Source organism: Acanthochromis polyacanthus, chromosome 7 (assembly GCF_021347895.1).
Source record: "Acanthochromis polyacanthus isolate Apoly-LR-REF ecotype Palm Island chromosome 7, KAUST_Apoly_ChrSc, whole genome shotgun sequence".
Taxonomy (NCBI): Eukaryota; Metazoa; Chordata; class Actinopteri; family Pomacentridae; genus Acanthochromis; species Acanthochromis polyacanthus.
In genome coordinates, this window is record NC_067119.1 from 34,293,446 (window position 1) to 34,318,788 (window position 25,343).

At 37.2% G+C, this 25,343-nt stretch overlaps 1 protein-coding gene across 1 annotated transcript in view; it reads right to left on the reverse strand.

Annotated features, from left to right (window-relative positions):
* The window catches only part of nfkb2 (nuclear factor of kappa light polypeptide gene enhancer in B-cells 2 (p49/p100)), a 38,441-nt gene extending 16,491 nt beyond the window's left edge, over positions 1-21,950 (reverse strand). The window contains exons 1-5 of the mRNA XM_022216535.2: positions 21,803-21,950; positions 8,390-8,429; positions 5,799-5,874; positions 2,364-2,404; positions 875-973 (exon numbers count right to left, since the gene is read on the reverse strand). Of these exons, the coding sequence (XP_022072227.1) occupies positions 875-973; positions 2,364-2,404; positions 5,799-5,874; positions 8,390-8,429; positions 21,803-21,819 (273 nt within the window). The 5' untranslated portion in view covers positions 21,820-21,950. The remainder of the gene's footprint in view (positions 1-874; positions 974-2,363; positions 2,405-5,798; positions 5,875-8,389; positions 8,430-21,802) is intronic.
* Between the last annotated feature and the right edge of the window lie 3,393 nt (positions 21,951-25,343).

Here is a 25,343-nt window from a genome sequence, read left to right on the forward strand (position 1 = left end):
AGAGACCAACATTTACAGTTTGCTATCAAGTAAATAAGTTCCACAATAACCCAAACTAACTTCTGAGTAACACAAATGCAGCTCTAAGAGTAATTAGCAGCATTTAGACTACAAATATGTGAAATTAGAAGTTTATAAGAGCTGATGTTGTTCTGTGATAACTAAAAATACCTTCTAACCCTGCATCTGTTTTTATTACAACAGCATGTAGATATTAAAGGACATTGCTTTTTAAAAAAAATGTATCAATCAGTCTGAAATTCAGCTCACTTGTGGACAGAAAAGGTGAAAGTATGCAAATGCAATACATAAATTTTACATAAAAATGCATTGATTAATGTTGCATTTGACCTCCGTTAGGAGGTCATTGCCCTCTATTTTTATGGAGGTTAATGCATCCAGTAGTTTGTGTTTATATATTTAGTAATTTAAGGGTCATGTTCAGTTAAAGCCATAAACTTTAGTGACGTGATGTTTATTTAAACTTTAAATAGAGAAATTTGGTGAACAAAAATCTGTGCTTTGTGAATGAAGCCAATGTTTATTGGCATGATGACCAACTTTTGTCAGAGTGTTGTAGGGTCTCGGTGTATAATAATTTAATTGCAAAAGTTTTAATAATCAACTGGTTTGGGGTGATTCTTTAAGAAACAAATCTAAATTTTCTGATTGCAGCTTCTAAAATGTGAATATTTTCAAGTTACTCTCCTCTTCTTTGACAGTAAACTGAATATCTTTGGACAAAACAAGACTTTTGAGTGCATTTTGTCAGACTTTGGGAAACACAGATCAACATTCTAACATTTTATAGACCAAAATAAGTTGATTAATTGAGAAAATAATCACAGGTTGTAGCTCCAGTGTTGTTACCCACCTTTACAGTCGGGTATGTTCTCCTGTTCTTCTCACTGGAGGCTCCTGGAAGGCCACCATGTGACGGACCTTCACACTCGTAACGGAAACGAAATCCCCTCTGGGAGCACAAAAACACAAGTGTTTACAGATTATAGTTAATGAATGACATCTGTAACTTCAGACAGATAGAAGTTGGTCATGTTGTTATTTTAACTCAATCTACGACCTGCTGGTATCAACTACACTTCTCTGAGTTCTTAAACCTTAGCACTAACCAGATTTTGAAAAAAAACCCTAAAAAACTTCACCACTCCTCGATGCAATCATGAAGTAATTATTGACTCAGCTGTGACCAAGAATTCAGGGACTTTTTTGGATGAACTGCAGCCTCTGTTTAGACAGAGTAAAGAGGTGAAAAGTACGGAAACAATTCAAAATGTAAGTAGTAAAATAATTTTAGTATGTAGAGCTATTATTTATTTAAAGTATTGGTAATTTGTTGTGCATGTTGATTCAAGTTTTTCCAATTTATGTGAAATACTAAATCAGACAAATTCAACTTTCATTTCTTAATATTTTAATGATTTACAGTGTTATCATAGTATTAACATGCTCAGTTGACATTTTCGAGTTTTCTTTCCTCTTTGTTTCTGGTTGTACTGTTTTCACAGAGGTGTGGGACTTTGTTTTGCAGTGAAAAATGAGCTCACATTAAATTAAAATGTGACCAAATAAGCCCATAAACTGTGGAGTTCAGAAGGTTAAACACTTATCTAAGGTTAAATACTTATCTAACGGTTAAACTAATAACTTCCAATCTTTCTGGCTTATTTCAGGTTTCCATTTCAGAAGTCTGTGAGTTAACAGCATAAATTGTTTTTTTGTTTTTTTTAAATAGGATCATGTGATGGTGCCACAATGTGGTGAGCATTTCTAAATTGTATTATACAGTTTAAAGTTTATTGAGCCAATTCACATATTTAAGCTTACTCCTTGTCTGCTGGTAACGCTGTTGCATCTTCCTGTATTTTAATTCCTGATCATTTCATTATAAATTTCCACCTCTAACTGGAAATCAAACTGAGAGTCTGTGTCATCATTTTATTTCTGGTTGCGTAAACCTGGTTCTTCTGATTGATATACATGCACACGCTGCCACATGACATTTAGCAGCAGAAACTCCCTGACTTCTTGCAGACAGTCCCATGTTGTTATGACTGTTGGGAAAACCCTGGATAAAAGGAGTGTTAGAGCAACATGTGGATCCAACTGCTCAGGGGGAATCCCCATTCTGGCTGCTCTGGATGACTGCAATGCCCAGTTACAACGTACAAAGTACATATTGTTTAAGAGTAAACACCAGAGGGACTCCCTGTGCAACACCTTCACGACCAACACTTCCACTTCAGAAAGTAATTTCTGTTTTACCTTTTCACATTTGGTTTTACACTGTAGCACACAACAATGCTCAAATGTAGAATAATTACACATTAGAACACTAGTTTCACCTGTTTGGGCTCCTCGATGATCTGAATATATGGACCATGAGCTGAAACACAAACAAAGCTGAAGTTAATGACATGGACAGAAACCCCCAACACTACAGTCACTGGATTTCATCACCCACTTTCAGTATTTCACAAGCGACAACACAATTTACATGTAGAGTAGGTTAAAAAAAAGTCTGGTTCCAGTAAAAATAAAAAATAAAAAAAAGAGCGCACTGGACTCATTGTCAGTTATAAATAAGAGATTATAGAAAAGATCATTTGGGATCTGACCTTTACTACATCGGAAATATCTACTTTAAATTAAAGGCAGATATTACTACAAAAAAAGCCAACAAGACAAGGTTCCAGAAAGACTCAAGAACTGGACAAAGATTTCAGACTAGAAATTGTTGATTTGGGTTTCAAGATCTGCTTTAAGTGTCTGAAATGTGCTGATTCTTGTTTCCAGGTAAGAAAAAGAGACTACATAAAAATTTTGGACCATGAAAATCAAACATCCCTGTTTTGAGTACAGTCAGGATTTTTTTCATATCAGAAATACATCAGCTATTTGAAAAATGACACAAAATACTATTACAAGATACACAGACAAGGTTCTGGGGAGATTCAAGAATTGAGCCAAGACTAGAGTCTAGATGACTCTAGAAATGTATTAAGAAATTTCTCAAGATTCATCAGATTCTAGCAGAGGATTCAAGGCTCAACCTGTCTCAAAAAGCAAACAAGATTCTGCTTAAATTTACAGTTTGTCGACAAACATATCTCTTTCCCAAACACTGCTTTGAGAAAACATTGCTCTGGTTCTGGTAAAAGCATCCTGGAATGTCTCGGTCTTCAATTCCAAGTATGAATAAGTGGCGGTGAAAAAAGACAGTCTGTGCATTGGGGGGCGACCCCAGTGGTTCACAGTTGATCAAGAACTACCGCTAACAGCAACACTCCTGGTTTGGATCCAGCCAGGGAGGCAGAATTTATCTACAATACCTGAAACTTAACGTACAAAATACTATAAAAACCTATCAAGACAAGATTCTACTAAGACTCAACGGATGTTTCTTAGATTAGAAATATGTTTATTGCCTGAAATTAAAGGCACAAAATACTATAAGGAGCGAGGAGGGTAGGTTCTAGAAAGACTCAACGAATGGACAAATATTTAAGAGTCTAGACGACTCTAGATTTGGTAACAAACCAACAGTAAACAAACATTATTTTTAGGTTCCACTTAGGAACAAAACATTTTAAAGATTCATCCAATTCAAGGCTCAACCTGTATCCAGGTGCAAACAAGGTTCTACTTTAACAGTTTGTCGACAAACAAATCTGCTTCCCAAACACTCGAGGCAGCCGCTGCTTTGAGAAAGCACTGGTCTGGTTCTGGTAAAAGCGTCGTGAAATGTCTCAGTCTTCATTTCCAAGTGACAACTAAAAAAGACAGTTTGCATATTGGGGAGCGACCCCAGTGGTTCACAGTTGATCAAGATGTTGACCACAAACCGCAACACTCTTGGTTTCGATCCAGCCAAGGAGATTTGAATTATCTATACTACCTGAAATTGAGGGTACAAAATACGATACAAACCTATCAAGGCAAGGTTCTCCTCGAACTCAAGGACTGAATGAAGATTTACGACTCGAGACAACTCTTGAAACGGATATCAAACCAACCATAAACAAACATCACTTTTATGTTCTATTTACTAACAGAAAGTTTTCAAGATTCATCCAGTTCTAGTAGAAGACTCAAGGTTCAGCCTGTTTCCAGTGCAAACAAGGTCCTGCTTTAATTTGCAGTTTGTAGACAAACAAATCTGTTTCCCCAAAACTGATGATGCTGATGTTTGTCTGGTTTCAGTAAAAGCATCCTGAAATGTCTCGGTCCTTGATTCCAAGTATGAATAGGAGATTGTAAGAAAAGACAGTTTATGTATCGGGGCAACCCAAGTGATTAAAAGTATAGATGCTGACTGCATGCTGTGACGTTAATGGTTTGCATCCTGCCAGGGCGACCAAAAATATTTGTACTACCTAAAATTGCAAGTACGAAATATTATAAAAAGCTGTCGAGACAAGGTTCTACTAAGACTGAAAGTCTGAACAATGATTTGAGACTCTAAAAACTGCAAATGTACACTGGCAGTCATTAAAAATTTTGAGACCATATTTTTCAACATAATTTTTATTTTGAAGCCCGAAACTGGAGTTTCTTCATATGAATCATTTGTTTAGCATATTGGCATACAGAAACAAAAATCTAAAGTTTCAAGAATGATTTCAAAATAAAGAATTTCACAAAAGAAAACGGCACCTGCTAAACACAAAGTCACAACAGTCAATACCGAGTATGGCCTCCATTTGCTTCGATGCAGGCAGCAATCCATCGGATCGCATGCTTTGGACCAGGCTTCTGATTGTGGGTTGGGAACAGCCCATACGCCTGGCTACATCACTGTAGCTCAAACTGGCCTCCACCATACCCAGTGCCCAGAGACGTCGTTCATGCGATAGACGCGGCATGATGCTATTCACTGGACTAACAATGGTGGCCTTTTTTGGGCCTTTATATAGGCCTTCAAAACCCATTCTCAAATTGTGCAGATACTCACTGAGTATTGCTTGGTGTGTATGACCAACCCATGTGCAATGAATCATGACAAAATGACAACTCATCATTATCTCAACTACCAGGGCACTAGATCATCAGTAAATCCACAATGAATAATTACAACCCCCTACAAGTAGAATTCTGTGTACATTTCTACCTCAAAGTTTCTATTGACTGTCAGTATACAATTGAAGTTCAGGTAAAAGTTCTGAAATTTGTTAGCATCCAGGTACTAATAACAGACTGTAGAAAAGTTAACGTTGGATATGAGGGCACCCAGAAAAGTCAAACATACCTGGTTTTGTGTGCAGATTGGGATAGTCTACACTACCTCAACCTAAATGCATAAGGATTTCATAAATAATTAACAAGTGGGCAAAGGTTTGAGACTGTAGAAATGGTAACAAACCAGCAGTGAACAAACGTCACTTGAATTCCCCTCTGGACTGATTGATTGATTGACTGATTGTCTGTCAGTTTGTCTGTCCATCTGTCTGTCTGTCCATCAACAAAAGTTCTCAGGATTTATCTGGTCCTCGCTGAGGATTCAGGCTCGACTCGAGGACTCCTAATGAGCCTTGTGTGCAGTAGCTCCTCCTCTTTTTTTTGATCTTAAAAACAAACAAAACTTCATCTGTTGCAACACTTTAAAATCTTTGAAAGAAGACTTAAGGATAAACATCACTATTCAGAAAATTTAAAGCTTTAATTTTGCAGGAGCTGCGGTGATCACCTAATATGACGGGTAATTTCTCAAAACAAATCCTGTTTGAAATCTTATTTCTGATGGATGAATAAGGAGGCAAAACTATTAGTGTGCGACTCACCTGTCTCTGGTATGTAGGGCTCAATCTTTATGTCCACTGGAGGAATGTAGTCGTACGGATTCAAATTCAACTGCAGCTGAGGGGAAAGAAACATTTCACATTAACATTTAGACCTGATAGTAAAAGATCTCTAAGCTTCAAAACAATCAATTAATCAATATTTATCTGTTTGCAGGGTTTTCTTCTCAGGCCGTAAACCAGGAAATCTTTCAGTATTCTGGGGGCTTCACGCTTTTCTGCAGTGACTCATTAATCCTCAGAAACTAACTTGCCTCTGATGTAATCAATCAAAAAATTAAAAGATCAATCAATGAGATATGAATCAGTAAAAACCCCGCACAGGATCTGGTTCCTTAATCTGTGCTCGTTCTGCTTTCAATCTAATCATTGTCACCTCTGTCTCCTCTGAGTTTGTCCTCAGTTCTTTGAGATTAATCAAACAGAGACCTGAAGTAATAGTTGAAGTTATTTTCATTGTTTAACTCTCTGAACCATAAAATCCACAGACGAGTTTGAAAAGGCATGAACACTTTTCAAAACTGCATTTATAAGATCCAGAAAAAAGCATCAGATTTTTCAGCGCTTCAGCTAATGATGTGCAGTTTTGCCAGAACATTTAACTGAAAATAAGCTTTAAAAACGTGATATTTCATCAAAATCACTTCTTTTTTTTTACATGTTTCATTTTTAAAAAAATACTAAAAAGAAATAGTTTATAAAAGTGAGCTAACAGTGAGTAAAAATATGACAGGACCATAAACTGTTTGAAGTTTAGAGGAGCAAAGCTGTAAAAGCAAAGATTTATGCAACAGAAAGCTGAGTTTGGGAAGACGGAGTAATAATTTGCATTTCAAACAGTGAAGATGCGCAAAGGATAAAAGAGTATGAACTTCGCCTTGTTGCTGAAATAAACTGGCTTTTGCTCAGATTAAAGCAGGAAACGGTGGAGCTGGTTGTTATTCATGCAAATCAGTTTCACTTTGCATCATTCAAACATCAGCTATCTCATGAGGTGGAAATTTCTCCTGGCTGCTATGTGTATCATCACTGACTCAGTCTTTACTATAATACGCAACGGTGATTAAAATTAAGAAATAAATAGACTTTTCACTGACTTCATTCATGTAATTTCATTCACTGGTGCAGCTTGTTGTGTTTGTAGTTTCAAAAATTGAAACCTTATTTGTGAAAGTTGAGCCAAAAACAAAGATATTTTTTAAAACAGGTCACTGTGTTGCAGGAAATGCAGCAAATACGGCATTAAAAAAATATTTAAGAAATCAAATCAGGCTAAAGAAGATCTTTCTTTTGCTAAATGTTTTAACAGTTTTAAGAGTTATAGTTTTATTTTAAAACATTTCATCCATTTCCTTCTGTTTGTGCAGCAGCAAGTAGGTCTAGGCATCAATTGGAAAGAACTGGTGCCTTTACTCTATCTGTAAACAAAAATGGGACTTCCGTTGTAAAAAATTAATCCAAACTTCTCTATTTCAGTCTTATTGTGAAATTAATAAATCAGTTACCAACTCTCTGAACCCCAAAATGTCCTGGTGTATTTGAAAGGAATGTTTTATTTATATAAATCTCCAAAATTGTACCATTTATCAGCCAAAAATTGTAATATTGGACTTTCCAAATGTCTTTGAACTGTTCATGTGTGGGAAAATCAAACCAAATCTGAGCGTAAAATCAGAACATTTCATCAAGATCATAGCATATGCATCATTCCTCACTTGTTCAAAATACACCAGAGGGTGTTAAAATAGAAAATTCTGAGCTCCTGACAAAAATTCTGAAAGGTTTCAGCTGAACTACAGGCAGTGTTTCTGAATAACGATATAAATAACGAGACTGAGAGGAAAATAGAAGATTAGAAAGTGGATCAATAACATAAATGCAGCATGGCTCAAAAACAGTGAAAAGAGGAGCAAGCTGTTGGAATACATTCAGCATGGCGAAACATTTTTATTTGGGATTTGCTTGAACATGTTAGTTCCAATTTTTTTAATTCCTGGAAACTGCACAATCAAAAAAACAGAAATGTAATTTTTTCTGTTTTCATGATAATTTCTGAGTTCTCTTTAATTCTAGTCACAGTTGTTTCATTTCCATGAAGCTGCGGGACTTTATATTGCAGTAAAAGATGATCTCATGACTAAAAAAAGTGACCGGAACAAAAAGACACCTAAAAAACTGCTTTGAAGTTGGGAGGATTAATGTTTAGATCAAGACAAACAACAACACTGCTGCCAAAACATCTGCATTGCAAAGAGTTTATATGGCTCTACGAGTATTCAAGATGATTAAACTTAATTTTCTTCTGCTTAAGGAAAAATCTCTTCAAAAATCAGACAGTACTGTAGCACAGAGAATTCTCTTTAATACACCTGTAGAAATTAGGCAACTAAATTCAGTTCACGATTCAGTCGAAGGATTCTGGCATTTGTGATTTTACTGTTTTTAAATATTTGCATTACATGTACAAATATAGTCAGTAATGCCATATATAAACAACACAAAGCCTGTGTGTGTGCAAGAACTGGTGCGTGAAGCCGTTAAATGTGTAAAATATAAAACAGAAATGGACTCACATCATTGTCGTAGACGTTGAGGAACGGAGGTTCAGTCATCCTGCAGCAAAAGCAAAAACAATCAGAGGCTTCAAATGTGATTTACAGAGTTTCCACATACACACTCTCTTTCTGTATGTGTGTGTTGAGGAAACACTCGCTCAGACAGAATCACTGTAAATCTCCTCGTCTGTCCACAGCTGAAATCTGGAAGTCCTGACGAAGCGAACAAAGAAACAACAAACAAACAAAGTGAATCTGAAGCAGTTTCACTTTCACATGACGGACGATCGAGGCTCAAACACAGCTGCCTCCCTCTCTCTCTGTTCTTCTCTGCTTTTTTTCTCTGACCCTCCCTCTCTCTCTCCTTCTCTCCCTCAGTGTGTTTCTGTGTCGTTTGACCCCCCTCCCTTCCCTGTTGGTATGTTTTCAGTCACTTCCTGGAAGTGGCGAGTCGAGGAAAACCCCCAGAATCCCAGACCAATGCTGAGGGGGCGGAGCTACTGATGATGTCGTCACTCTGCTGCTGCACAAAATTAAGGAACAGACTAAAGAAAAAAAACTACAAGTATGGACAGAAAAGAAAGAAACTAAAAATACAGACTAAAGAGAAAAAACTAGAAATACAGAGTGTAAAGAAGAAAAAACTACAAATATGGACTGACAAGAAAATCTAAAAACACAGACTGAAGAAAAAAACTACAAATAAAGACAAAGGAAGAAAATAACGCATATAAAAAGCATATATATAATATATACAGACTGAAAGAATAAAAAATTACAGAATAGCAAGAAAAAATGAAGACTTAAAAAGAACAAACTGAATAAAAATACAGACTAATAACACTGAAAGGACAGACTAAAAACACAACACAAAATGAAGCAGAAAAATTTAAATTACGACACAGACTGAGAAAAATACAAGGATGTAGAATGAAAAAGTAGAATTAATAAGTAGAAATTGAAAAAAATGGCTGAAATAAAAAAGAATAAGGATTAAATGAAAAATAATAGAAAATTCCTGCATAACTAGAGGAAATTCTCACCAACTCACTGCTAAATTCGCTGACCATCCAGAACTCAAATACAGCAACTATCCATCCATCCATTCTCTATGCACCGCTTAATCCTCACTAGGGTCGCGGGGGGTTCTGGAACCTATCCCAGCTGACTCGGGCGAAGGCAAGGGACACCCTGGACAGGTCGCCAGTTTCTCGCAGGGCTACATATAGAGACGAACAATCACACTCACATTCACACCTACGGACAATTTAGAGCAACCAATTAACCTCAGCATATTTTTGGACTGTGGGAGGAAGCCGGAGTGCCCAGAGAAAACCCACGCATGCACATGGAGAACATGCAAAGTCCATGCAGAAAGATCCCAGGCCCACCCTGGGATTTGAACAGGGGATCTTCTTGCTGCAAGGCAAAAGTGCTAACCACTAAACTACTGTGCAGCTACAGCAACTACACATCTTCTAAAATCTAAAATACGATCAGAATCTACATAAAAGTAGGTATACCGTATCAAAAAAAATTGGACAAAAACAAGAAACAAAGGTAAAAACCAAACTGCAGGCTAAGTGTTACAGTGATGCAAGAAGTTAATTAGCCTAGCCTACCCATACTGTCTCTGCAGCCTCTGATGGAAATTATGTAATTTAATGTAGTAAAACACGTTTAAATCAAATGTTTTCACACAGCAGACAAACACTGACACTGTGATCCATAATCAGCTTCAACAGAAACAAATTTAAGTTGTACAAAACTTAAAACGTTTTGTGTTATATTTTGGTGAAAAAAAAAAAATCTCATCTTCACTGCTTGTGAGGCAGCAAGAATATCTAATCTTATAGAAATCTGAGTCGTTTGCATGTTTGTAGATGTTTTGTTCACTCTACACACTAAAGAAATAGCTTAAATGAGAAGTTTCTCGACATCAAACATCAAAGTTTAAAACTGAAAATATACGCTTAAACTAAATTCAACACATAAGCAGCTAAAAAAGAAGCTAAAAACAGTCATAAAACCAACCTGCAGCTGAATTAAAGGATGTAGCCGTGAATTATTCTGCAGCAGCTCTGACCTGATGTTTCATGCTCAACTCTTTACTTCCTCTTTGCTCAGTTCTCTGTCTCTCTGGTGTTTTTTTGGCTCTGACTTCCTGTAGCTGTGCAGCTTGTCAGAGAAAAAAAAACCTTCACGCATTATAACCTGACTCAGATCTGATGTGATCGACAGCGGCGGGGCAGCCCCTCTGACTGCTTCGCCCAATCGAATGGCAGCACACACGGCCTAATTAACATAAACCCACAGCAGGTAGAGTACGAGTGAAGCAGCGAGTGAGGAGAAAACCCGAGGGGGAAGTCTGCAGGAATCCACAGAGGTGATTTTACTGCCACTTTCCCTGAAAACCAGCCCTGTTTCTGTTCACCTGTCCACAGATCTCTTCATCTGAATGTCCTCTAATCGAAAAACACCTGAGAGACACACAGTCATCTACAGGTGCAGAGCAGCTTATCTTAAAGTCTCTACATTTAACTCTCTGAACCCCAAAACTCACCAAAATTGCAACGTTTATCAGAGCAAGAAACTGTAAACTTCCCGACAGTCCTGGACCTACTCATCTGTGACATGCCACTAAATCATATTTCAGTAAATCATTTTATTCTACATTTCTTATCTTAAAAATTCACCAAAAATTAACTGTTTGTGTCAACCAGATTCTGTAAAAAAAAAAAAAAAAAAAAAAAAAAAAATTGTGCATTTAGTGGTGCAACCATGAAGCCATTCGTGACTCCGCTGTGACCAACAGTCACGTGACAAATATCCTGAGAGTTTTAGGTTGAACTGCAGGATATGTTTTAACAGGGAAGACTGGAGACAAATGTAGAAGCAAATTAAAAATATAAGTAGCTACATATCTGTAGTATGTAGAGCCTTAAATCTCTTTTCCAGAATTGGAAACATCTGTATGCACTTGGAAAACTGTTGTACATGTTTAATCCTAGAGGTTTTTTTTAATTTTTGTGAAATAAGGAGTGAAAAAAATTTTTTTTTTCTTTTTTTTTTATGATTAATGGCACTATAATTGTGTCATACTGCACAGCAAACCTAGAGTTCTCTCTGCTTCTAGTCATGGCTGTTCTGCTTCCATAGAGATGCAAGACTTTATATTGCAGTGAAAAATGAGCCCACAGTAGGTGAAAATGGCACAAAAAAGAATAATTCAAAAGCTGCTTGGAGTTCAGAGGGCTGTAGCTGTGTACGTATGATATTTGATCGCACGGAAACTTTGATTAGTGTGATATTAAACGGTGAAGCGTCATTATTTTCATGAATGATTAATCTCATGGTTGCTTTATGATTAACTGATTCATCGTGAGAATAAAAGACGTCAAAAAATGATTGAAAAGCTCATCACAAGACAAAGGTGTCGCCCCCAATAGATCAAAAGATATTCAAAGTAATTAGCAACAGAGTTTCTGCAGAACAAACAAAGAGGATTAATCAAAAAATACAGCAATACACAATATTTTAGCAGACATTTATCAAAAAAACACAAAAATGTAAAAACACTGCCAACAAACACATCCAAAACTGAAAAAAACTACATATGCATTAATGAATGTGATCCTCATCTGTATATGAAGCAAATATATATATATATATATACAATAAAATCCATTTTCCTGCAGCATGCTTCACAAATACAATCAGAAAATTCAAAAACATCATAAAGATATTAATTTTAAATTCAGACATTTAAGTTTGTGTGGCAGTGCCCCCTACTGAGTTACGTTCTATGTAAATAAATCACTTAATAAACCAACAGCATCATACAAACGCAGCGGTTTGAATTATGCGCTTACAAGCTACAAATATTTTGAGTTGAGAGCTGTTGTTGTTTTGTAATCAATGAAAATATCTCCCAAAAACTTTTGTTTGTTACTATTACAGCATCACGTGGACAGAAAATGACATTATTAGTGAATTAAAACATGATTAGCTTGTAAAACTTTATAAATCTGTGTGAAATTTGGAGCTCTTGGGGACGGAAAATATGAAAACAAGAATAAAAAGTAAAAAGTAAATGGGTTTATGAATTTTATTTCAAAGGATATTTTAAAAATTGGAGGTGTTTTTGTCGTTTTGTTGTTGTAATGGAATTCACTGTTCTCTATATGTACACACGTGGACAAAATTGTTGGTACCCCTCAGTTAAAGAAGGAAAAACCCACAATTCTCACTGAAATCACTTGAAACTCACAAAAGTAACAATAAATAAAATTTATTGAAAATTAAATAATCAAAATCAGCCATCACTTTTGAATTGTTGATTAACATAATTATTTAAAAAAACAAACTAATGAAATAGGGCTGGACAAAAATGATGGTACCCATAACTTAATATTTTGTTGCACAACCTTTTGAGGCAATCACTGCAATTAAACGATTTCTGTATTTGTCAATGAGCGTTCTGCAGCTGTCAACAGGTATTTTGGCCCACTCCTCATGAGCAAACAGCTCCAGTTGTCTCAGGTTTGATGGGTGTCTTCTCCAAATGGCATGTTTCAGCTCCTTCCACATATGTTCAATGGGATTCAGATCTGGGCTCATAGAAGGCCACTTTAGAATAGTCCAACGCTTTTCTCTCAGCCATTCTTGGGTGTTTTTGGCTGTGTGTTTTGGATCGTTGTCCTGTTGGAAGACCCATGACCTGCGACTGAGACCAAGCTTTCTGACACTAGGCAGCACATTTCTCTCCAGAATGCCTTGATAGTCTTCAGATTTCATCGTACCTTGCACACTTTCAAAGCAGCCCCAAAACATTACTGAGCCTCCTCCATGTTTCACCGTAGGGACAGTGTTCTTTTCTTCGTATGCTTGCTTTTTGAGTCTATGAACATAGAGTTGATGTGCCTTACCAAAAAGCTCCAGTTTGGTCTCATCTGTCCAAAGGACATTCTCCCAGAAGCTTTGTGGCTTGTCAACATGCATTTTTGCAAATTCCACTCTCGCTTTTTTATGAGTTTTTTTCAGCAGTGGTGTCCTCCTTGGTCGTCTCCCATGAAGTCCACTTTGGCTCAAACAACGACGAATGGTGCGATCTGACACTGATGTACCTTGGCCTTGGAGTTCACCTTTAATTTCTTTGGAGGTTGCTCTGGGCTCTTTGGATACAATTCCAACGATCCGTCTCTTCAATTTGTCATCATTTTTCCTCTTGCGGCCACGTCCAGGGAGGTTGGCTACTGTCCCGTGGGTCTTGAACTTCTGAATAATATGAGCCACTGTTGTCACAGGAACTTCAAGCTGTTTAGAGATGGTCTTATAGCCTTTACCTTTAAGATGTTTGTCTATAATTTTTTTCCGGATGTCCTGGGACAATTCTCTCCTTCGCTTTCTGTTGTCCATGTTCAGTGTGGTACACACCTTTTCACCAAACAGCAGGGTGACTACTTGTCTCCCTTTAAATAGGCAGACTGACTGATTATGAGTTTGGAAACACCTGTGATGTCAATTAAATGACACACCTGAGTTAATCATGTCACTCTGGTCAAATAGTTTTCAATCTTTTATAGAGGTACCATCATTTTTGTCCAGGCCTGTTTCATTAGTTTGTTTTTTTAAATAATTATGTTAATCAACAATTCAAAAGTAATGGCTGATTTTGATTATTTAATTTTCAATAAATTTTATTTATTGTTACTTTTGTGAGTTTCAAGTGATTTCAGTGAGAATTGTGGGGTTTTCCTTCTTTAACTGAGGGGTACCAACAATTTTGTCCACGTGTGTATGGTGTATGGTATAAATTCAGTTAGACATTATTAGAAATGTATTTGTCAGTATAACTGGAAAGAGCGAGGAAGTTGGATTTGCTCATCTTCTGAAGTGTTTTTACTGCAGGTAAAAATGCAGATGAAAATCTATAAGTGCAAGTGACAAGGGGAAAAAAAACTTTGACAGTTTCACAGTTTCTGCTTTTTGCAGCCGTTTTCTGGCAGCACGTCACGAATGGACCTGACTTCAGTCAACGAGACGTTAGTCATCGGCTGCCGGTTGTCACGGCAACACAACACGGATTAATGCAGAGCTGTCAGCTAGGGGTATAACGGTACATGTATTCCAACCGAACCGTTCAGTACAGGCCCGTTCGGTTCGGTACAGAGGTGTACCGCGGTACGAAAATTTTAAGACTATTAAGAATGTACAGAATTGTTTTAAATGCGAAAAACGGTCCTCAACTATGCATCCAGCAACACGTCAAACCTAAGTTTGCCGTGTTGCCGCTCGACACACAGGAAGCGATAGTTGAGGGGGGAATGCGAAAGTCATCGCAACAGGAGACAGATTCCGGAGTTTCTGTTTGTTTTCAATTTATGTATCATTTTTTAACAAAGCTTAAATGTGTTAGTCTAGTTCGATACTATAATATAAAGTTAGTATAACGCGATATGAAAATTTATTCCTGAGCTCCGCCTTCCTCTCATAGACCCCCATGTTATTCCAAAAAGCGCCGGTTGCTGCCGAACAATCAAGTTCGAGCTTCAGCTTTGTCATGCTGTCAATCAACGGTTACGCGCACAGCAAGCAAGCCCATGCAGAGGTGGGCGAGCTACGCACTACGCAACCGCGCGCACATTTGTTTTGCTTGTGGAGGAGAGAGCATCAGGGCTCAGCAACTTCCAGAAAAGTTACCAATCCCACGGCTTGTCAGGCCAAGAGACTGCAGGACGTTTTTTGGCTCGGGGTGCTCGCGTCACTCCCCGACCACGGTCTCCATAGCCCGCCTTACGGCTTCGTTTAGATGCCCGACCTCTGGAGGAAGATGTTGGGGCGTCTGGGACATACTCTTCGTCAGAGGCGTCATGCAATTCTGAACTCTAGATAGAAATAAATAAACAATGTAACACATATACACGCGTAAATGCACTAAGCTTGATAAACAACGTCATCGAGAGGGATACATGAGTGTAATCACATATTGAAACTTTACTCGTTCGTCCTAGCAGATTCATGTTATTTGGTATTAGGACAAGTTAGATTCAACACAGCATTCTAACGTAATTCCTTTATTATTTACTAAATGTAGAAGAGGGGAAAACAGCAAAACAGGCGAGATGCTGCAGCACTCCGGGCACTTCTCTCATGTACTGCGCGCGTGCACAAATAAAGGGGCGAAATCAGAGGGAGGGAGGGTGGAACCACCAGTGTTTTGGGAGACGCTGCGATTCAAACTCCAGACAGCAGCTTTAAGCCAGCAGCCTCCTATTTGTAACCATATTTGTTTCTGTATGCGTCTAGCGATCGTTTTTTAGAATTGTCCTATTTTCGATCACCAATGCTGTGGGTCTGTTACTGTTACATAAAAGCCATACTGCAGACAAAAATACAGCAACTTCTTGACGTTTCTTTGACATCTTGTTGAAGATTAACAGAAGATATTTTATTTTTAATTCATAATTATATATTTTTGGGTGGGTGAACTGCCCAGCGGTGTCAATCAATTAAAATAAATGCCGGTGAAGGAAATGTCCGGTCACAATGAAGGATCGTCAACCCACCCAGTCTTCAAATTGTAGGGATCTGGCAAGGTTTTACCATTTCCCTGATATCTCAGCTTACTCACGTATATTTGTCGGGCCTCAGGTGATAAGGATTGAGCATAATCGGACAATTTAAAGGATAGTTCGCATCAGCCATTGTTCCTCTGGTTCCTCTTGCCAACCAGTGCGTTAATCACGTGACTTCGTGACGTCACTGTTTGTAAACACTGGCGTCTCCCATAGGCCACCGCCTCATTAAAATTCTGCCGACATTGCCGCCTCACTGGTCCGTGGCCAAAAAAAAAAAAAAAAGTGCAGTGCAAAACCCGCCGGACCGACGAGATCGTCCGCGCGGAGGAGACGGCCCGATAGTATATATAATTCCCCCCCCCGTCAACAACTTTCAACTGAAAGTGACCCCACCACCTCACAGCCATTTCAACCCAGGGGAAACACTGGGATCATAAAGACTCGGGAAGTCAATCATGGCTAAAATGATTTGCTCCTCAATGTTGAAAAAGGGCTGAAAACAATTGTTGAAAAACGGAGCGGACCATTAATATATAGGAGCAGACTGCACTGTGTAACATGCTGTAAGCTCATTGGTAAGTGAGTGAAAGCCTCGCTGATTGGTTGAAGCTCCAGGCGACAGCGACAAATGTTGAACATTTTTCAACTTTCTTGTATCGCGTCGCAAGCCAGCAGGTGCATGTCTACGTGAACACGCGCGAAATTTCACATGCACGAATGTCGCCATCGCGTTGTTGGGAGGGGGGAAAGCGATGTTTGTCTCGATGCACAGCAGCCATAGAAATGAATGGAGCGCGACTGTTGTCGCTTCCCATGTGTCGAGCCCTTAGACACACATTTGAAAAAGCACCATCCAAGGATAACTTTCCCCGCTGTTAGGATAAAACAGGAACTGTGGCAAACGATGCTTCCAAAATCATTTCATCAAACCCTGCCTAGCAATTCAGAACGGGCTAAAGCAATATCCAAGTCCATTGGTATTTTCACAGCAGCCAGATCTACGGCTATACTCCGTTGTTGAGAACCGAGGTTTTAAACTTATGATGACGGTCAGCTTACATTAACTTTACATTATTGCTGTGCTCTTTGCTATAGATAAATGACTAAATTGTGTATTTTTTTTAGCCTACTAGTATATTTATGCTGGTAAACAAGAGCCTAAATAAATGGAGTGTTTTTTTTAAAAAAAAGCAATTACATTAAAATATATTTCCCATTTTAGGTGATAGAGCCCATTATAAAGTTCCTTCTCATCCACACTTCAGCCAGAAAGTCATACCAGCTCTTATATTAGCAGGTTTTTTTTTTCTCCATTTTCCCCTTAACTGAGAACCGAACTGAACCGAAGCAAACAATGACGTCCGTACCAAAATATGTAAAATATGTGATTTTTGTGTAGCATTACACCCTACTGTCGGCTGATGGAAGACAGGCGCAGGTGGACCATTTTAACGTTGTGCAAAGCAGCCGGGAACTAATTATTTGTTCAGTTCAAAGCTTTCAGAGAAGCAACAGTCTGAAAATGATGAAGACTAAAGACCGAAACAGCTGTGTAATGAAGAGAAAAACGTGACAAACTAGCAAACAAATTATGAAGAGATAATAATGTTACGATTAGGTATAACGAGCCCTAAAGGTGTCTCTCTTTAAATCGGTGAGATCACCGCGGTAAACTGATGCTTCTAACCTGGTCTAGAGGAGATTCTGTACAGAGTTTATTATTTAGATCAGCTCTTTTCTGAGTGACACAGATCCTCAGTTCAAGTTTTATCTGCATACATGTTGAGCTTTTTGTTTACAGTCCTACATACTGTACACTATCGTTCAAAAGTTTGGGGTCACTTAGAAATGTCCTTATTTTTGAAAGAAAAGTATTTTTTAAAATTAAGATAATGTTAAATTAATCAGAAATACAGTCTAGACTTTGCTAATGTGGTAAATGACTATTGTAGTGACTATTAATGGAATATCTACATGGGGTACAGAGGAACATTTCCAGCAACCATCACTCCTGAGTTCGAATGCCACATTGTGTTAGCTAATGGTGTTGAAAGGCTTGTTGATGATTAGAAAACCTTGTGCAAATACGTTAGCACATACTTAAAAGTGTGAGTTTCATGGAAAAAATGGAATTGTCTGGATGACCTCAAACTTTTTAATGATAGTGTATATTCAGTTATTGATGCAGAAAATGCATAAATATATTACATGTTGGTCCTATTTTGCTGCTGGACTAGGAAATTATTTATATTAATCACATAAAATATTCGATCAATAACATGATTAATTTAACTTTGATTAAGCCACAAACTAAAGCAGTTTATCCTTCATCATGGGAAGTGTCAGACCTGAATTGCACCGTCTTTAGCCATCATGTTTAAATGATTAATGTTTTAAAGTGTAAGGAGCTTGAATGTGCGCTGTCAGAAAGAAGCCGGTCTGCATTGAGATCAACTGACATGAGACAAATAAAATATTAATAACCTGCATTCCACTCTTGGCACAGCTGGGGCGTAGCACTGCTAATTGCCATAATTAATTCCATTATTAAAAAGCGTCTGATAGAAGGCATTTAGTCCATTTTGTGCGATAAGAAGAGCCACATGATACGTTATATTACTACTTTCTAAAGAAGTAAATCTGAGTAAAACAAAACTCGATAACCATTGTAGTGATACTTATTATCTCTTATTGAGGTTTTAGGTTTGCCGAGCTGGCTAACAAATAAGTCTCTTTAAATATCTAAGTCTCCAATTTAATCAGATTTCATGGTGAGGCGAAGCAGCTGAACATCATCCTGCAGGATGTCTTCAGAAAACCAACAGAAAGTATTACAACATCTGCAACATCTCAACCCTGTGAACCCCAGTGTTTTTCTAGCTTCTGTCGCATTTTACTCACTGTTGGTTCTTTTTTCACTGCAATACAAAGTCCTGCACCTCTATGGAAAGAGAACAACCACGACGAGAAGTAGAGAGAACTCAGAAATGTCTTCTGTGCAACTGCACATTTCTGATACAAAAAAATAAAAAAGAGCTTGCAATTAAACCCTGTACAACATGTTTCCAAGTGCCAAACAGATGTTACCAATACAGGAAATAAAACTGACTCTACATGCTTCAGTTATTTCTATATTGAGTCTGTTCTGGGTAAACACATCCTGCAGTTCATCCTAAAAAATACTTGAATTTGTGTCATGTGATTGTTGATCACAGTTCTGTCATTAATGGCTTCATAGTTGCACCGAGATGTGCAGAAATTTTTTTGTTTTTTACAGAATCTGGTTGAGAAAAACAGTTTATTTTTGGTTGACTTTTAAGAGAGACATGTGGAATAAATATTGTCTGATTTTATGTTCAGATTTGGTTGAAGTTTTGCGATGAAATATCATAGATGAGAAGTCAAGGACCGTCTGAAAGTTGAAAATCAGATGATTGTTCTTGTTTTTACAGTTTCTTGGCTCTGATAAAAGGTGCAATTTTGTCAGTATAACAAAATCTAAATCGGTCATCCATGTCAAATGTCAACCAATATCAAAAAAGTTCCAGCAGCACCACCTTTGATTTTCCACCATATTCAGTCTGTTGTGCCATTAGGTCCCAAAGGAAGGTAGGAAACAGGTTCTCTTAATATGTGTATGCATTTGCTTTTACAACCCCCATTTTTGGCGGGTAGGTTTAGGCCTACAAATTGATAGCCTTCATTCTGGGTAGGTACTTCACATTGCCCTAATTCTTGAAATATAACAGCTAAAGGCCTGAAATTCACGGATTCAATCTCATTTTTCAGTACTGATTACAAAAACAATCAGACTAGCCCTAGCCTGAGTGTGAAAATTTTTTGGAGGGTTGATTTCTTGAAAAAAAACTGAAAATCTTAATTTCGCCCATGTCTTTATAGCTCTCTGTATGCCATTAAATCAATACATTATGACTCATAGCTATTTAATCATTGAGTATGGGGTCTTGACTGACATTTTTAGAACACTGTTGAAGTACTCAGCTGTTTAGTTTGTCTTGCAGGACCTATTTTAATTAGGGACGAATCTGGAATTTTGTGAAATTCAACCATATTTTCACCATGTGTGATAAATAGCACCACTCTGAAACTTTTAGCAGTGAATCTTCATATTCCAGTAATAAAAATTTCAAAATATTGAATGGTGTTCTGGCCTCCTTCATATAGAAAATCCATGTCAAATAGAGGCCTGAAAGGGGCCCTCGAGCAGCATTTTTGCATATAACATATATTTTTTGAAGTATCAAATGTGTCATATGGCGACCTCGGGTAATATCAGCAGATGTTATTAAACCACACTTATTACCTGTTGAGGCCCACACACCCAGCTAGGGACACCACAACTATTTATCCTCGATGTTGTACTTTAAGGGGAGGTTTGGTACAAGTTCTGAAATCTCTACCTCAGTCTAATAACTCTCTGCTCTTTCTGTGGGCAATTGGAACTTAAATTACTTTGGTACCTTGAACTGTACTTCAAACCAGTATTTGTGAATTCTACCTTTCTAATCTAAAGAAAGGGCAGCAAGATGGCTACAGCCATGCAACCCTGCTCGGTGGGGCAGCACATGAAATCCAGTGATTGACATTAAAAAAAAAAACCCCTGGAACAAGTAGCCAGCCTTGTCGTGGCTCCAGGGCTTCATGGGAATGTTTCCAAAACTAACAGGCTAGAGTGAGTGAGTGCAGTATTTCAAACTATCTCCATATAGGCTTAGATGGAGTGTTGCAACCATCTTATTATATATAAACAACAAAGAAACCTGTATCCTCTAAGGGCCTATGACACTTTCTTTGCCCTAAATCTGGCAAAAATGATGGACGAGGGCATTTTAGGCCTCCTTTTGGCCTAGATTTTCAATGTGAAGGTGACAGAACACCAGTTCAATATTTTGAAGTTTTGACAACTAGTACACAAAGATTCTTTGCAAAAAGTTTCAGAGTGGTGCTATTTATCACACATGGTGAAAAATGTGGTTGTATTTCATGAAATTTCAGATTCGCCCCTAATTAAAGTAGGTCCTGCAGCCACACTAAACAGCTGAGTACTTCAACAGTGGTTTTAGCATGTCAGTAAAGACCCATACATGTACTTTTTTAGATTAAAATGGCATACAGAGGCCTTTCAAACATGGGCGAAATTAAGATTTTCGTTTTTTTTTCAGGAATTCCACCCTCCATAAAATTTTTCACACTCAGACTGGGGCTAAAAACATGATTGTTTTGCAACTAGCAGTGAAAAATGAAATGTTCCTGTGAATTTCATGCTTCTAGCTTGCACATTTCAAGAATTATGGACCTCTGAAGTATGTACCTGAATGACGGTTATCAGATTTAGGCCGAAACCTGCCCGCTTATAATTGAGTGTAAAAGCAAAATGTGTACACATATGACCAAAAACCTGTTTGCTATCTTCTTTTGGGACCTAATGGCACACTGAAACTGAATATAATGCAAATCAGAAATGATGCTGCTGGAGCCATTTGTTGACTTGAGATGGAATGACCCAAATGCTTTTCTAAACCTGGTTTTGGGGTTCAGAGGGTTAAAATAAAAACAACATAAAACACACACGTCCATTTTAAGACATTTAAAAATAAATTTTACGGCACTGGAAGAAAGATTAATATGTATATTTTGCATGAAACAAGCAGCTGATGGCTTGTTGGAGATTAAAAACCACAAATAAAACAAATAAATGTTGAATAAATCGGAAATCTCATTACGGGCTAAATGTTAATATTAATAATATAATATGTTAATATTTCACTCCGATCCATAAAAACGTTGACAGAATCGAGGTGATTTGAGTCTGCAGAGCTTCATCACGTACCTCAGAGCTCCGGCCATGACTCAGCAGAAACACTGGCAATGATGAAGGTGAAGATGATGATAATGATGAAGGCTCGGCTCGGAGGAGGATGACAACGACGTTTCTTCCTCCTTCAGGGATTTTCCTGCGGACTACAAACCAAGACTTCATCACAGCTCAGCATTGTATCTGAACTCACTGCAGGGAATTTCCACCCTCCTCTTCCTCCTCCTCTTCTCCCTCGGTGATTATTAGAGGACAATCCTCACTTTCCAGCCATACTGAACAAACAACAAACTGCTGCCGCTCTTAAAACAGCAGCCCCATATTTGCTTATCAGATGGAGTTTACAGAAGCAGGGTTAGCCTAGCTTAGCACAAACACTGGAAGTAAAGGGAAACTGCTAGCCTCGAAAAACACGACTCCACAGCCCCAACTTCCCAACTTCAGGACAAAAGAAAATCTGCAGAAAATGACATAAAATGTATCACAGTTCGTATTTTTTTGTTCTTCACAGCTTGTTTAGAGTCTGTTTGGTTTCATAAGAACAAGCGTGAAAGTATAATCTATATTAGCTATAGCTTTAAATGTGAAGCTATAGATTTATCTGGTAGCAGCTCCTGTTTGTTTTTCTGTATGCAAAATTTAAGGATTTACTTATTTCAAGTTCTGAAAATGATAATTCAATTATTTAAAGATGAAAAAGAGAATTTTTTCCAATGAAAATGGGTTAAGATTATAAGACAAATTTATTTAATGTAACTAAATGTGAAACTTACAGTCTAAAAGATGACAAGACAAAAAAAGTCAAGTTTTCCTGCATTTAACAAATGCAGTTAAATCACCTTCTTGTCTTTGTTTTAAATCAAACATTATTATCCAAAAGTCAAAGATAAATCATATTCTAATTCAAATATTCTTTGTTGTTATTTATGCCAAAGAGCAAAAGAAATAAATCCTCCTGTATGACGATTGGCTGGATTATTTTATCCTGATAACAGCATAAACTTGGATTAATTAATCCAGTCACATTTCAGGAAATTAACCAAAAGTAAGTTAAAATAACAGATATGCAACAAGATGGAAATAAAAACATGCAAGAATAGAATTAAACAAATAACAAAAAAGTTAAATGGTGATTATTTGGGCAGACAATGAGATACAAGTCATGATGTTAGAGGGAATTTTTACATTTCTTTCCCACAGGAAATGAAAATAAATGAAATTGGTGTTACTTTTGAGGCAGTCTGCAAGAAACAAACTTTCCATTATGTCTGCAGAACATGATCGGTAAATTTCTCTGTAGCACCAGAAAAAATCATTTATGAAGACATGCTGAGACAAATTAAAGTTTTTATCAAAACACTGAAGCTCCTGCGACTTAGATATTGCATTTCTTGCACCATATTGCAAAAAGATTTAGCTGCATTACCCAGCCTGATGTAATATTAAACTATAACATTTATTAAAAGTGACTTTAATGATGAAAATAAGTTTTGCTGTATCCATCAAACAATACAGATGCAATTAATGATCATTGTTATCGATTAATTTGTTGATTATTTTCTGAAGTAAAGTAAAAGGTTGCTTGCTGTAGAAAATGTGTATCAGTGTTTCTGAAGTCCAATATGACAAATGTTTTGTCCAAAGATGTTCAGTTTACGGTCAGTTTACAGTCATAGAGTAGTTAAAAAAACTTTTAAAAAATCATATTTAAGAGGCAAAACTGACAATCGAATGTCAAAAGTGTCTGTGATTAATTTAACAGCCGACAACTAATTGATTATTCGATTAATCACTGCAGCTCATCAGATAAAGTTGAATAATTTCCTATTTCACATTGAAGGGTAGATTGTTGGGGGTTTTTCGGACAGAAGTTCATTTTTTTTTATTTTAAGTTCAGAGGCTTGTAGCAGCTTCAACTAAAATCAGTTTGGTTAAAAAGAAGAAAAAGAAAAACAGAAGATTAAACATGAAAAAAGAAGAACTGGATTAATTTGCCCTAATAACAATGAATTAATTCAGGCAGGATTCAAGGAAAAATGCGCAAAAGTGACACAGATAAAGAATTAAATATTGGTAGGCTACAACTGTGACTCTGATCAAATAAAAACGCACGAAAAAACTGTTTATTGTGCAAACGCTTCAGAAATTTCCCTGTTGCACAACCTGATTAAACAGCAAAACAACTACACATTTCCACCATATTGAACCTGTTAAATTAAACCAGTTCGTTGCTTTTTCTGCTTCACCAACACATGACTGATTTATTTATTTACTCTGTTAATCAGTTAATAAGCTAATAAACACATTTTTCTTCCTCACACCTCAGTGGATTTAAAGGCTTGAATTCATGTTTAAAAGTCTTAAATGTGACTTAAAGAGCAAAAAGAGCAGCTGAGCAAACATTTAAAGGTGTTTTTACTCGTTTTTTGTACCCAAACTTAAGCTGCTGAACTGAATTTAAAGGTCACTTGGTTCGACGCTGCTTTAAAAATCGGTTAAATGAACGCGTATAACTCATCTGTGAGTTGTGTAATTGATTATTTTCTTCCGTGACAGTCCGCCAGCAGCTATTAGAGTTTAAATAAAGTTCAAATAAAGTTCGAAAAGGTGAATTTTACCTGCGTGCAGCCTCCAATCCGACCAACTGCTCGTCTGTTTCCCGAAAAACTCCGAAATGATTCAACAAAGAAAAACAGTAGGAACAGTTCGAGCGGTGTTCCTGTCACTGCTCTTCACAATAAAACCCCGTCGTGATAATCTCTAGTGCCATTTGAACAGTGCAGTGGTGGCGTAGTTTTTTTGTGTCTAATATTTCAGGCAGGTAATTTAGATGATTAAAACGCTATTAAAAAGAGATTTAATTGATTACTAAATCTCGGTCATGTAAATATATGATTTTTAAAAATTTGTTAAAAAAGACCCTACATACATTTTTTGACAAATTAAAATATTACAATGAAATCATAACATCAATGAAACAGGTATTATACACATTTAATTGACTCATTTAATATTAAATTTCTGTTCCTAAAATTTAAAACATTTCCCTATCTCTGTACACCTTATTATTTTTACTTATTTTACTTTTTCTATGTTTTAAGGGAAATTTTAAATCTTTTTCTTATTTCATACCTATGTGCAGTGGCGGCTGGTGGCAAAATTTGTTGGGTGGGCTAACAAATGCATAATATTGATTAAATAGTTAACATCACCTATGATACACACAGTTACATCAATTACAGGTACACTATACTTTAGTGCTCTACATCATCACTCTCTCTCTCTCTCTCGCTCTCTCTCTCTCTCACACACACACACACACACACACACTCATACACACTCATACACACTCTCACATCGGTTGTTTCATCAGCTTGCACAGCCACAAATGCCGTCTGCAATAATTCATACAGTTTTTGTTCATAAACAGCTAACATACAATCAAGCAACTCGTTTTGGCTAGGGACGTGTACTTTGCAACTTGTGTGTTTGACAGGTGATCTGCTAACTGGCTGTCTAAAAAAGAAAATTGGTCAACCAGGTCCAGAAATACGCC